Source organism: Manis pentadactyla, chromosome 2, assembly GCF_030020395.1.
Source record: "Manis pentadactyla isolate mManPen7 chromosome 2, mManPen7.hap1, whole genome shotgun sequence".
NCBI lineage: Eukaryota > Metazoa > Chordata > Mammalia > Pholidota > Manidae > Manis > Manis pentadactyla.
The window spans coordinates 161,510,332-161,524,346 of record NC_080020.1 but is presented as its reverse complement, the minus strand read 5'-3'; the positions used below and the strand labels follow the sequence as shown (position 1 = coordinate 161,524,346).

At 38.4% G+C, this 14,015-nt stretch overlaps 1 protein-coding gene across 4 annotated transcripts in view; it reads right to left on the bottom strand.

The window, feature by feature from the left end:
• The window catches only part of EIF2AK3 (eukaryotic translation initiation factor 2 alpha kinase 3), a 66,200-nt gene that overhangs the window by 43,339 nt on the left and 8,846 nt on the right, over positions 1-14,015 (bottom strand). For all 4 annotated transcript variants that reach the window (XM_036931069.2, XM_036931067.2, XM_036931068.2 and 1 more), the window contains exon 2: positions 10,402-10,531. In XM_036931069.2, coding sequence (XP_036786964.2) covers positions 10,402-10,531 — 130 coding nt within the window. The remainder of the gene's footprint in view (positions 1-10,401; positions 10,532-14,015) is intronic.

Sequence of the window (14,015 nt, the reverse complement as noted above, 5' to 3'; positions counted from 1 at the left end):
ATAGTAAAGAAGCTAACCTTGAACCTTTGGTAACCATGAACCTAAAGCCTGCAATGGCAATAAGTATGTATCTTTCAATAATCACCCTAAATGTAAATGGACTGAATGCACCAATCAAAAGATACAGAGTAACAGAATGGATAAAAAAGCAAGACCCGTCTATATGCTGCTTACAAGAGACTCACCTCAAACCCAAAGACATGCACAGATAAAAAGTCAAGGGATGGAAAAAGATATTTCATGCAAACAACAGGGAGAAAAAAGCAGGTGTTGCAGTACTAGTATCAGACAAAATAAACTTCAAAACAAAGAAAGTAACAAGAGATAAAGAAGGACATTACATAATGATAAAGGGCTCAATCCAACAAGAGGATATAACCATTATAAACATATATGCACCCAATACAGGAGTAACAACATATGTGAAACAAATACTAACAGAATTAAAGGAGGAAATAGAATGCAATGCATTCATTCCAGGAGACTTCAATACACCACTCACTCCAAAGGGCAGATCCACCAGACAGAAAATAAGTAAGGACACAGAGGCACTGAACAACACACTAGAACAGATGGACCTAATAGACATCTATAGAACTCTACATCCAAAAGCAGCAGGATACACATTCTTCTCAAGTGCAAATGGAACATTCTCCAGAATAGACCACATACTAGGCCACAAAAAAGAGCCTCAGTAAATTCAAAAAGATTGAAATTCTACCAACCAACTTCTCAGACCACAAAGGTATAATACTAGAAATAAATTGTACAAAGAAAGCAAAAAGGCTCACAAACACATGGAGGCTTAACAACATGCTCCTAAATAATCAATGGACCAACAACCAAATCAAAACAGAGATCAAGCAATATATGGAAACAAATGACAACAACACAAAACCCCAACTTCTGTGGGACGCAGCAAAAGCAGTCTTAAGAGGGAAGTATATAGCAATCCAGGCATATTTAAAGAAGGAAGAACAATCCCAAATGAATAGTCTAAAGACCCAATTATCAAAACTGGAAAAAGAAGAACAAATGAGGCCTAAAGTCAGCAGAAGGAGGGATATAATAAAGATCAGAGAAGAAATAAATAAAATTGAGAAGAATAAAACAATAGAAAAAATCAATGAAACCAAGAGCTGGTTCTTTGAGAAAATAAACAAAATAGATAAGCCCCTAGCCAGACTTATTAAGAGAAAAAGAGAATCTACACACATCAACAGAATCAGAAACAAGAAAGGAAAAATCACAACGGACCCCACAGGAATACAAAGAATTATTAGAGAATACTATGAAAACCTATATAGTAACAAGCTGGAAAACCTAGGAGAAATGGACAACTTCCTAGAAAAATACAACCTTCCAAGACTGACCAAGGAAGAAACAGAAAATCGAAACAGACCAATTACCAACAATGAAATTGAAGCGGTAATCAAAAAACTACCCAAGAGCAAAACCCCGGGCCAGATGGATTTACTGTGGACTTTTATCAGACATACAGAGAAGACATAATACCCATTCTCCTTAAAGCTTTCCAAAAAATAGAAGAGGAGGGAATACTTCCAGACTCATTCTATGAAGCCAGCATCACCCTAATACCAAAACCAGGCAAAGACCGCACCAAAAAAGAAAATTACAGACCAATATCCCTGATGAACACAGATGCAAAAATACTCAACAAAATATGAGCACACCGAATTCAAAAATACATCAAGTGGATCATACACCATGATCAAGTGGGATTCATCTCAGGGACACAAAGATGGTACAACATTTGAATATCCATCAACATCATCCACCAAATCAACAAAAAGAAGGACAAAAATCACATGATCATCTCCATAGACACTGAAATGCATTCAACAAAATTCAAAATCCATTCATGATAAAAACTCTCAACAAAATGGGTATAGAAGGCAAGTACCTCAACATAATAAAGGCCATATATGAAAAACCCACAGCCAACATCATACTGAACAGTGAGAAGCTGAAAGCTTTTCCTCTAAGATCAGGAACAACACAGGGATGCCCACTCTCCCCACTGTTATTCAACATAGTAATGGAGGTCCTAGCCATGGCAATTAGACAAAACAAAGAAATACAAGGAATCCAGATCGATAAAGAAGAAGTCAAACTGTCACTATCTGCAGATGACATGATATTGTACATAAAAACCCTTAAGACTCCACCCCAAAACTACTGGAACTGATATCAGAATACAGCAAAGTTGCAGGATACAAAATTAACACACAGAAATCTGTGGCTTTCCTATACAGTAACAATGAACCAATAGAAAGAGAAATCAGGAAAACAATTCCATTCACAATTGCATCAGAAAGAATAAAATACCTAGGAATAAACCTAACCAAGGAAGTGAAAGACCTATACCCCGAAAACTACAAGATACTCTTAAGAGAAATTAAAGAGGACACCTACAAATGGAAACTCATCCCATGCTCTTGGCTAGGAAGAATTAATATTGTCAAAATGGCCATACTGCCCAAAGTAACCTACAGATTCAATGCAATCCCTATCAAATTACCAACAGCATTCTTCAATGAACTGGAACAAATAGTTCAAAAATTCATATGGAACCACCAAAGGCCCCGAATAGCCAAAGCAATCCTGAGAAAGAAGAATAAAGTAGGGGGGATCTCACTCCCCAACTTCAAGCTCTACTACAAAGCCACAGTCATCAAGACAGTTTGGTACTGGCACAAGAACAGAGCCACAGACCAGTGGAACAAAATAGAGACTCCAGACATTAACCCATACATTTATGGTCAATTAATATTTGATAAAGGAGCCATGGACATACAATGGGGAAATGACAGCCTCTTCAACAGCCGGTGTTGGCAAAACTTGACAGCTACATGTAAGAGAATGAAACTAGATCATTGTCTAATCCCATACACAAAAGTAAATTCGAAATGGATCAAAGACCTGAATGTAAGTCATGAAACTATAAAACTCTTAGAAAAAACATAGGCAAAAATCTCTTGGACATAAACATGAGCGACTTCATGAACACACCACCCCGGGCAAGGGAAACAAAAGCAAAAATGAACAAGTGGGACTATATCAAGCTGAAAAGCTTCTGTACAACAAAGGACACCATCAACAGAACAAAAAGGCATCCTACAGTATGGGAGAACATATTCATAAATGACAGATCCGATAAAGGCTTGACATGCAAAATCTATAAAGAGCTCACGCACTTCAACAAACAAAAAGCAAAGAATCCAATTAAAAAATGGGCAGAGGTGCTGAACAGACAGTTCTCCAAAGAAGAAATTCATATGACCAACAGATATATGAAAAGATGCTCCACATCGCTAGTCATCAGAGAAATGCAAATTAAAACGACAATGAGATGTCACCTCACACCAGTAAGGGTCGCCACCATCCAAAAGACAAACAACAAATGTTAGTGAGATTGTGGAGAAAGGGGAACCCTCCTACACTGCTGGTGGGAATGTAAATTAGTTCAAACATTGTGGAAAGCAGTATGGAGGTTCCTCAAAGAGCTCAAAATAGAAATACCATTTGACTCAGGAATCCCTCTTCTAGGAATTTACCCTAAGAATGCAGCAGCCCAATTTGAAAAAGACAGATGCACCCCTATGTTTATCACAGCACTATTTACAATAGCCAAGAAATGGAAGCAACCTAAGTGTCCATCAGTAGATGAATGGATCAAGAAGATGTGGTACATATACACAATGGAATATTATTCAGCCATAAGAAGAAAACAAATCCTACCATTTGCAACAACATGGATGGAGCTAGAGGGTATTATGCTCAGTGAAATAAGCCAGGCAGAGAAAGACAAGTATCAGATGACTTCACTCATATGTGGAATATAAGAACAAAGGAAAAACTGAAGGAAGAAAACAGCAGCAGAATCACAGAACCCAAGAATGGACTAACAGTTACCAAAGGGAAAGGGACTGGGGAGGATGGGTGGGAAGGGAGGGAGAAGGGTGGGTGGAGAAGAAAGGGGGCCTTATGATTAGCATGTATAATGTGGGGAGGGGGCATGATGAGGGCTGTGCCATACAGAGAAGACAAGCAGTAATTTTACAGCATCTTACTACACTGATGGACAGTGATGTGGGGGGGACTTGGTGAGGGGGAGAGTCTAGTAAACATAATGTTCCTCATGTAATTGTAGATTAATGATACCAAAAAATAAATAAACAAACAAATAAAAGGTAATGAAGAAGAAAAATTCTGAAGTCATTTCGTATTTATTATCAAAGATTATGAATTAATGCCCAAGAACAGTGACCAAGTAGATAATATTGTTTCACTCTCGCTTTCTTTAACCTATAGTCAATCTATATAGAACAGAATACCTCAAGGGAAACTGATAATACACTTTGAGAATACTTTTCGCATTCATGATGAAAAACACAGATTTCAGTAACTGCCTTCACTTAGATTAATATGCATGCATAAAGTTGATAAACAGTGTGCATGAGAAGTCAGTTTCCTAAAAAATAGGGTCAAATCAATTTCTCACTTGGCAATATGCATGCTGGAGTAAATTGGTTTAGTTTACATCATGGCTTTCAGCCATGCTAAGAGATTAATAAAACAAAATTAAATCAATCAAAGCATTGTTTCATTTCTACAATTAAAAGAGAAGCAATTAACCTAAGCAGTTATTTAAGTCTTGGCTTGCTACATGATTGACAGTGACTCTTCCTATAAGCCGCCATCTTAGATGGCAGAGCCAGGCTCAAAAGTCTATGTACAAATAAAAAACCACAAAATGATCAGACATCTTTCAGTGTAAGTTGCAGAAATCTTTAAAAGAGATTTACAGATCCTCTTTTAATAAAGTAATATTCAAAAGGGTCTTTTAATGGACTCTTGTGAACAAGAGTGAACAAATGTCTGATGCGTGGTGGGGAGGAGGCTGGGAAGCTTCCAGCATTATAGCTGTTTCTGCACCTGTCCGAAACAGAAAGGCAGTGTCCCTTGGGGAGAAACAGGACTAAAATAAAACAAAACCCCAAACTCTAACTATAGACTTACAATAGAGTTGTTTTTTCTTTTTAAGAGGTGAGAAAAAAAAAAAAACAGACAACTGAAACAAAAAACAAATATGATATCTCTGAATAAAGATAAAGGTATTATCTAAGGACAGACTAGTTATGTATACACAACTAAAATATGCATTTTAAATTAAAAAAAAGGAAGGTCTTATATTTATGAATGTGTTCTAAGATAAAGAGAAGTAGAGGTTCAAGGATATTATATCAGCTTTGATTGGATGAAGTGTGATCCAAAATGCTGCCTGGAGACCCCCAAGAAAAACTATACTCATTATGTTTCAAAACAAAAATTTGAGACAGTCAATGAGCAATCATAGCCAAACCTTAGTGCTTTCTCAAGGCTGGCTCAGCATATAAATTGCTAGAGGAAAGAAAATCAGTTTTCACCTCAGGTGGTCCTGAAAATTAAAAGTGAAATTCTTAGCTACTAAAAAAGTATTAGGCTTAAAACCTAGGGCATGTCTGTTAAAACTAACAGAAGGCACCTTAGGTTCATCGTTTATTCTAACACACACACACACACACACAGGGTTTCAGCTTGGTTTATATCAGTGTTCTTTTGAGGAAGTCTGCAAATATCTAGTCAAGAGGAAAGAGGGGCAAATTAGATCTGTGTCCCAAGGCACCTCAACCTTCTTGAGCTACAATTCATTCTCAAAATAATGTAAAACACTTGCTATTAACGGAACCATGAATCTCTCTTATCCTCTGGAAATTTATTTGTTCATTGATGTAATTAAAACACCACTAAAGCAACACAGTACACTATATGATATGCCTTTTGGATTGGAAAAGTTTAAGGACAACAGTAGAGCAGGCCAGGAGGCAATGAGCTATGCAACTAATGATTTCAGTAATTTGTGTTTTAAGAAGAATCTTTACATGTGTTAAAAAAAAGTGTGGGGGGAGGAGTTCAAAAATCCCTCTAGATAATTTATTTGGGTGTTTCATGTCTGATTTCTGAAGTTAGATTCAGTCCAATCCCATCATTATACAGAGAAGGAATTAAAGCTCTACCAAATTAAATAATTTAACTAGGTCATAGAGCCACTTAATGGAAGAATCATGACTAGAACTCAAGCTCCTGAATCCGAGTCCCTCCTCCACAATGCCTCACAGCCTAACAAGCTCCTGCAAGGCTTCTACTCTATTATTCCCATGAGAGTACATGTGATCCATAACCATCTCTCTATCACTAATAACTTAAAAATTGTTATACAGTCTACCAAATTCTTTATCTTTCTTTTTCTCTTTAGATTAATAAGTAATTTCAATAATTGCTACACAGAGAATATATCTTCTCTGGCCTTAATCTGTCTTATCTTCATACCACTCTTGATGACAGCTTGGAGAAACTGATATTCTAATACAGGAGTTCCCAAATGAAGCCATGGGTCTATTTATTGTCACTTGGGTGGCTTCTGCTGTTATCGCCACACCACTCAGTGCTTTCTGCCTGCTGTACTTGCCCCTCCTCCCAACACTACTAGGGATCTTCATGAAATACTGTATCCAATGTATTCAGAAAGGTATCATTACTCTATTCATCCTATTCAGGGCATTTCAAATAGCATTTTCTTGATCCTCTTTTTGTGGTATTTTGCTCAGCTTCTGAGCATAATTTCTACATGCTGAGCAACACACTCCTTGCTGAATAACAGATGACCCAAAGCTCACAATACGTTCTTCTCTTGTTAATGTTCATAATCTTACAAATATTCTTATAATACTTTTATTACATATATACCAGATTAGCAATTCTTGAAGTGTAGTCTTTAGACTCTTTCAGAGGAGCAGAGGGTCAGTTTCATAATAAGGTGTTATTTGCCTTTTTGCTGTGGTAATATTTGCACTGATGGTATAAAAGCACGGTGACTAAAACTGCTAGCGCCTTAGCACAAACCAACCACCAAACTAGTTTTCACTGTCACACATTTGCAGCAAAAAAAAAAAGAAGAAAAAGGTCTCACTCAGGAATGTTCTATCAAGCAATAAAAAGTATTGATCTCATTAGGTTGGGAGCATCTTACTACTCTGCATGACTAGTGAAGAAGTAAGCATCAAGCCCTCCTGCCACATAGTGAAGCAGCTCTTGAAAAGCACTTGTGGGACTGAGTTTTGAGCTGAACTAGTGGCTTGGTTCACAAAGCTCCAGTTTTTCTTGAAAAAATGAGAAAAAAATCTATGGTTAAAAGACTTGGGTATTTGGCAGACATTTTCTCAAAAATGAACAAAGTGAACCTCTCACTTCAGAGAAAACAAACCTTATTTGTGTAAAATTCCAGTTTTCTAGTGAAAATGAGGATCTTGGAAAACCTGTATCTACCAATGTGAGCTTGAGAGCTTCCTAGCCCTTAAAGACTCTTCTGATGAGATCAGTGGTAAGAGGAACAAGTTTGATTTTTAAAATATTCTATAAGGAAATCTGTCAACATTTGGCAGATCTGTGCAATTCAATCAGTATTTTCCAAATGATGTTAGGAAATCATGCACAAGCAAAAGATAAACAAATGGATGTTAATGGAACAGAGTACAGTATGTTCACTGATACAGTTTCAGATTCCACAGTGCAACTAAACTTTAAGAAACTTCCACTTGTTTTGGTATACTATCAAAAAATAATGACCCAGTCATCTGGAAAGGCTACTAAAATACTCTTCCTTTTTCCAACTACATATATGTATGTGCCTGGATTTTCTTTGCATATAGTTCAGCCAAAACAATAATGCAACATACTGAATGAAGAAGTGGGTATGAAAATCCAATGGTCTTCTATTAAACTAGAAATTAAGGAGATATGCAAAAAATGTAGAACAATGCCATTTTTCTCATTAAAAGTTTTTTGAATTAGAAAATACTTCATAAAAATGTGTTATTTCTGCTATCATGCAATAGGTTCACTTTAAAAAATGATTTAATAATAAATCTTTCTAAAATTTATTGTTTTTATTTTTAATATGGTTTAAGTATAGATAGAATAAACCATAGGAAAAAAAGCTCTTTGGAGCACTCCATAATTTTTAAGAATGTAAAGGGTCCTGAGACCATAAAGTTTGAGACCCACTGCACTTGATGAACAGCCTGTGTTTGTAAAGGGGAATGCATAGACGACAGGGAAAGGGCTCCAGAGTAGACACAAGGAGGACAGGCAAGCAAGCGTGGGTTCAAGCTCAGCTTTATCATCTAGTTGGTCTGACACTTCCAACAAAAATCTTCTTTGAGCTTCAATTTCCTCTTCTACAAAATGATACCAACATATCAACCCTCAGGAGAATCACTGTGAGGATTACACTGTGAGTGAAGTATATCCCGTATATATGTAACTCAGTCTATAACATAATACTGGGAACAATGTTGTCATTAGCACATCGACAAAGTAAATACAGTCTCAAGAAATGATCCCAAGAAATTCGGGCAGCAGTAAAATCTAGTAAACTAATTTTACCACAGATGGTTCAATACCTTTAGATTACTCTATTTTTTTTTTATAAAATGGAAAATTAAAATCTAGATAATGCAAAGAGGTCTTAGTGCAGGAGCTTATTGTGTAAAGGTGATACAGTGAAAGTTTTTGAATGTGCTTGCAATTCAACTCTTCAAAACATTCTATCCAAAGGATCTGGGGGCGGAGGTGGGTGGCAAGCAGGACACTTGAAACAAGAGAGCTCTAATAAGTCACAGAAAGTCGTATGGACTAGAGACAATGAGAAAGATGAACGGTAGTTTAAAAAAATAGTTAATAAATATAATTGCTATTTGCAGGAAAACCTTCACATATGACTAGCTGCTCATAATTTAAACATACTCACTAGCACGCAGGTTATTACAAGTATCTGCATTTTACTTTGTCATGCCATGCAATTTATCTTTTGTATGTATGTATATTTTAGTTTGCAAACACAGACATGCTTTGCACCACTACAACACACTGTAATATTACCTCATATGTAAACAGCTTACCATCTTCTGATTTTGCTGATCATCTTTTATGTCTAGTTTAAAAATAAAGCAAAACATGCATACACAAGCATAACCCAGCAGGACATAAATACATGAATGTCTAGCTTGAGTAGTGGCTCATTTGAATATTGTACCTGACTCAAGTTCATGTAATTTACAATTAAATTGCTATTTGTATTAAAAATTCAAAATACAACAGAAGTTCATCATTTTTGACAGGTATTTCCAGTATACCATCTGATAAATAGCAGGTACTCAGAAAGTCTCAGCAGGGCTTCTTATACACAGCCCACATGGAGGCTGGGCAGTGCCATTTCCCTAAGCACCTGGCTGGGTGCACCAGACAAGAGTGCAGACTGGGTTCACTGGAGAGCAGATGGGGCACTGGTAGCAGTTTTCCCATCCAAAAATTCCATCACCAATGATCAGATCATTCTCAAGCCTCTCAGTTAGGTTTTGTCTTTTCCAAACTTGATCCCAACTAGGAAGCTTTTTGAAAGGGAATGACTGAGGATGAAAGGAAAAACGAGTCCCCTAGGGAGCATCCCAAAGGAACAACCCGACAAGGCAGAAGGCTGAGGGTATTCTGGAAAGCAAAGGGGAGTGCCTCCACGTCAGCACTCTCAGCTCAGAAGAGGGACTTACTTGAAATGACTTAACAATAGACCAAGGCTCCAGAAAAGGAGAGAAAGAGAGACTTAATCTAGCAGAGTCCAGACTACAGGTAAGGAAAACAAACTTCTCTCATTTAATGCCCCCCCCACCACTCATCAAGGAAGGCGTGTCCTCACTTTGGATGACAACACTGAAGGACTGAGGGGCTAAGTCTCTTTGGAAGCAAGGTCTCTTTTTTTGCAAATAATCAAATTTGTCTAAAATTACATCTCAAGGACATTTCAGATGATTTATGCTTATAATTAAGATGGACACTTGAGGGAAAATGTAGGGAATAATTTAGGGGATTTTGCAGCATGTATTTCTAACTATCAAAACACAGTTAAATTACTGACTTGTGTTTTACCATTCTTAGGGACCCTGTGAGGACACTAATAATAAGGGGAAGAAATGATGCTCATGTTACAGCTCAGATACTGAGCTGTACTGATACAACAGGTAGTGTCCCAGTTACTCATTTATATGTTTAACTCACTTAACGCCCAAGACAATCCTAACTCACATCATTTTACAGGAGGGGAACTGAGGAACAGCAAAGTTAAGTACTTGCCCCAGGGAGACACAGCTTGTAGGAGGCAGAGAACCCTCATGCCTAGGCCTTTGGGCCCTGAGCTACAGCGTTTCAGCAAATACATACTATTAATATCAGCAGCTGCTCATTATAACTGAGTTTTTCTGTCAACATTTAACAGAAAAGTCTTACCTCTGGCTTACTGAGGCTGGATGAAACCAAGGAACCGGATCCCACATCCAAATCCCACTGCTTTTTCCCATGATTTTCAGGATCCAAGGCAGCAATTCGCCCATCTAAAGTGCTGATGATCACCAATGACCTGTGAATTTAGAAATTAATAAGACAAAGTTGGAAAGGTATCTAAAAAATATTGGGCACTTACTCCATATACCTGACAGAAAACCAGGCCCTCCCCAGGCCTCTATCTATAGTACAGAAGGGGTGGTAATACATGGAACAATCTGATCCTGAGGATTTTTAGAGAGAAAAACCCCCCTTTTCACAACACTTACAGTCTTGCCAACACTCTCTGTCTTATGCCTACCAATTGAAAGATACCTCTGTTTATATCACTTATGAAAAGCCCCAGACTCCTAAGTCACCCCTCTCCTTGCTCTCACCCCCATACGGAACTCAGCCTTCCCTGCTCTGTCCTCTTCTGCCTTTCCCCAACTCCTGAAAGCCTGCCCTCTGAAACACCATTTTCCCTGAATTCACTTACCTTCCTGCTCTAATAGAAACCCGGCTTTTCCTGAGGACACTGCTTTATACGCAAAGAGAACTTTTTTCTCTATAACCTTTGACTACTGGGCCCAGGGATGGTGTGGGTGTACTCCATGCACCTCCTTGCCACTTTCTTTCTCCCCTCTCTCTAAAAAGCCTTAGGATCAGATTGTTCCATGCATTACCCCTCCTAGTAACTGTGTACCAGTCCTTGGGTCACGAGTCCCATTTCTTGAGGGTTTTAGCTCTTGGTTTACTATCACTATTATCATATTCTTTGGGTTTTCATTATCTGCCTGCCTTGCGTCAACCACATCCATGGCGGGACCCTAGCCTTGTCATTACCAATCACCACGACTCTCCTGCTCCTTGGAAACTTCAAGCATCCCACGCCCAGCCAATAAGCCCTCTTTTCAGCTCATTTCCTCCACTTCCTTGACTCCAATAAATTTCTGACCTCACCAGAACCTGCAGGCTATTGATCCTATCCCTTTTACCATACCTTCACTGCCATGATGCCCTCACTTTTTTCTTATCCAGTTTAAACTCCACAATCCTTCACTTGAAGCACCTCTTTGCTTGTACCATAACTTCCCATCCCCTCTCACATGTCACACTACTGGCAGAACTCCAGCCCTGGTTAAATCCAATTTTCTGCCTTTTCTCATTTTTTATCTGTACAGATGCAATATGGCTGAAAAAAAAAATAACCAGGCTGACTGGTTTCACTTCATCATAAATACCAACCTCAAAAGAGGTATTAATGATGCTTGACAAGCATAACACATTTCCTAGTCCATCTATTCTCCCACCATCCTAGGTTAACTACCTCATAGCTCCTTTCTCCTCAGACTTCTGACACTAGCTCTTTCAAACTCATGCATCTCAAGCACTGTACTGCCTAAATAGGCATTTACTGAGGAAAACAAATTTTATCCCGTCACCTCTTTCCACTTATCAACATCTTCCCATGAATTCTACCTTCTCTCCTGTTACTGCAGGTGAATCTCCATGCTCCCATCCATCACCACACTTCTGTGTAAACTACAGATTTCCATGTGTGAGTCCAGCTTTTGTCAATCTCTCCTCCTGCTCTTGTGTCAATATTCCCTCTCTACCAGAGCATTCCCCTTAGCATTCAAACCCGCTGGTATTTCCCTCAACTTAATAACCAAACCAGAAAAAAACAGAACGAACCGCTCTCCTCACTCGAGCTTTTAATTCATTCCTGGTCCCCTTTGGAACTAAACTCCTTGAAAGGGTTGCTATATACTCTGTCTCCAAATCCTCTTACCCTCTTCTGTCTTGAACTATTTCTAACCAAGTTACTGCCTCCACAACTCCACTGAAGAGGTTCTTGCTGGAGTCGCCAATGACCTTCACATTGAAAAATCCTGTGATCCGGCTCTGGTTTGTTTTACCATCACAGGCACCCGACCACTTTTCCTCCCTCCAAGAAATACTCTTCATGTGGCCTCCAGGATACTCTCATACACCATCCTCTCTGGATTTTTTTCCTCTTAGTTCTTTGCTACTCTTTCTCAGCTTCACTTTCTGGTTCCTCCTAATCTCCTGTATCTCTTAAATATTCTCTACCTACATGTTCTACTTTTGATGGTCTCATCCAGTCTCATATTTTAAAATACCATAATACCATCTATATGCTGACGACTCCCAAATTTTACCTCTGGTTCCAGGCCTCTCCCCTGAACATATGCACAAAATAAGTATATGTGTGTCTTATGGGTATATAAGAACAGATTTAATAAGTCATTTGGAGTTTAATATCTTAGCTATTAGTTTCCACTGGAAATGTATCATGTATCTGCTCTTTCTGCATTTAACTGGGTCAGAGATTCCACTTTTTTTTTTAAAAAGGTAGTTTTAGATTATGAACTACTATATTCACAGACTATATATAAATTTGGGCAATAATTAAGAAGAAATACAAACCTGTAGGCAGGAACAAGGAAGTATACCACTCTCTTAACTGTTTTTAATACTTACTGTAATCTGGTTCTTAGATTTGAGTGGGGTACCCTTAAGTATTTTAACCCTCTTAATGAGGATAACAGTAAATCCCCTAATAAACCCCGTCAGGTATAAAAAAAAAAAATTCCTACGTCTTCTCATCTGCTACAAGCTGGCAGTAATATTCACTGTGGGCTCCTTCCCAAGCATGTCTCCGGCAGGGAGGTACCCCTTCTTTTGTGGCTGAAACTGAGCAGCACCACCAGGGCAAAAATGATATGCTGTGTTTTAGACTATCATATCTAACCACATTCTAAAAGACATGATCATCAACATACTATCGATTTAAGAAAAGCATCAAGTAGACAAATATTGCTGTAAAACAAAGTCCTCAGGCTGAATCCACAGATAATCAGAGGGCAGCAATAAGAAATGGCATTTAGAACAACCATCAATTAGAGATGAAAAATAAAGACTCCCCCATCCCCAAATAGGAACAATATAAGGCCATTTATCTCCCTATGATCTACCGGCTCTATTTTGAGGTTTCTACTATTAACAAGATGCAAAACCCTAAGCTTACTCAAGAAGCGAAGGAACTGCAGAGGCCGCATTTCCAGTGGGCAGAAGCGAGCTGTGAAGTCAGACCTGTGTGCACAGCCCCCTGGCTCTGCTCTTTCTTCTGCTTATGGCTTTGTTCCACTTGCTTTTTTTATAGGTAAAATATGGCTATTTCACCTCATTCAGCATAACTCACATTCGCCTGATCATAAAAATAATCTGGAGTCTTTGCTGGAAATCAGTAAAGGTTCACAGGTCCCATCCCCAGAGGGGGCCCGGGAGAACATAACTCAGCAAGTACTCCAGAGGAGTCTGGTGATAAGACCGGTTTGGCAAACACTGACTTACCTCAAAGGGCTATTTACAAAGAGCAAAAACAAAAATAACCTATAACCTAGATGAAGAAGGCCTATTGATTAACTGTCCTGTCAGTAAACTCTTGAAATTCTCTCTCTCACTTAGACCTGGCTTTCCTCTAAAAGGCATTGTTTGGATGATTCAACAGCATCATCTTACCTATAACCCGATTCTTCGAAGCCACTCTTGAG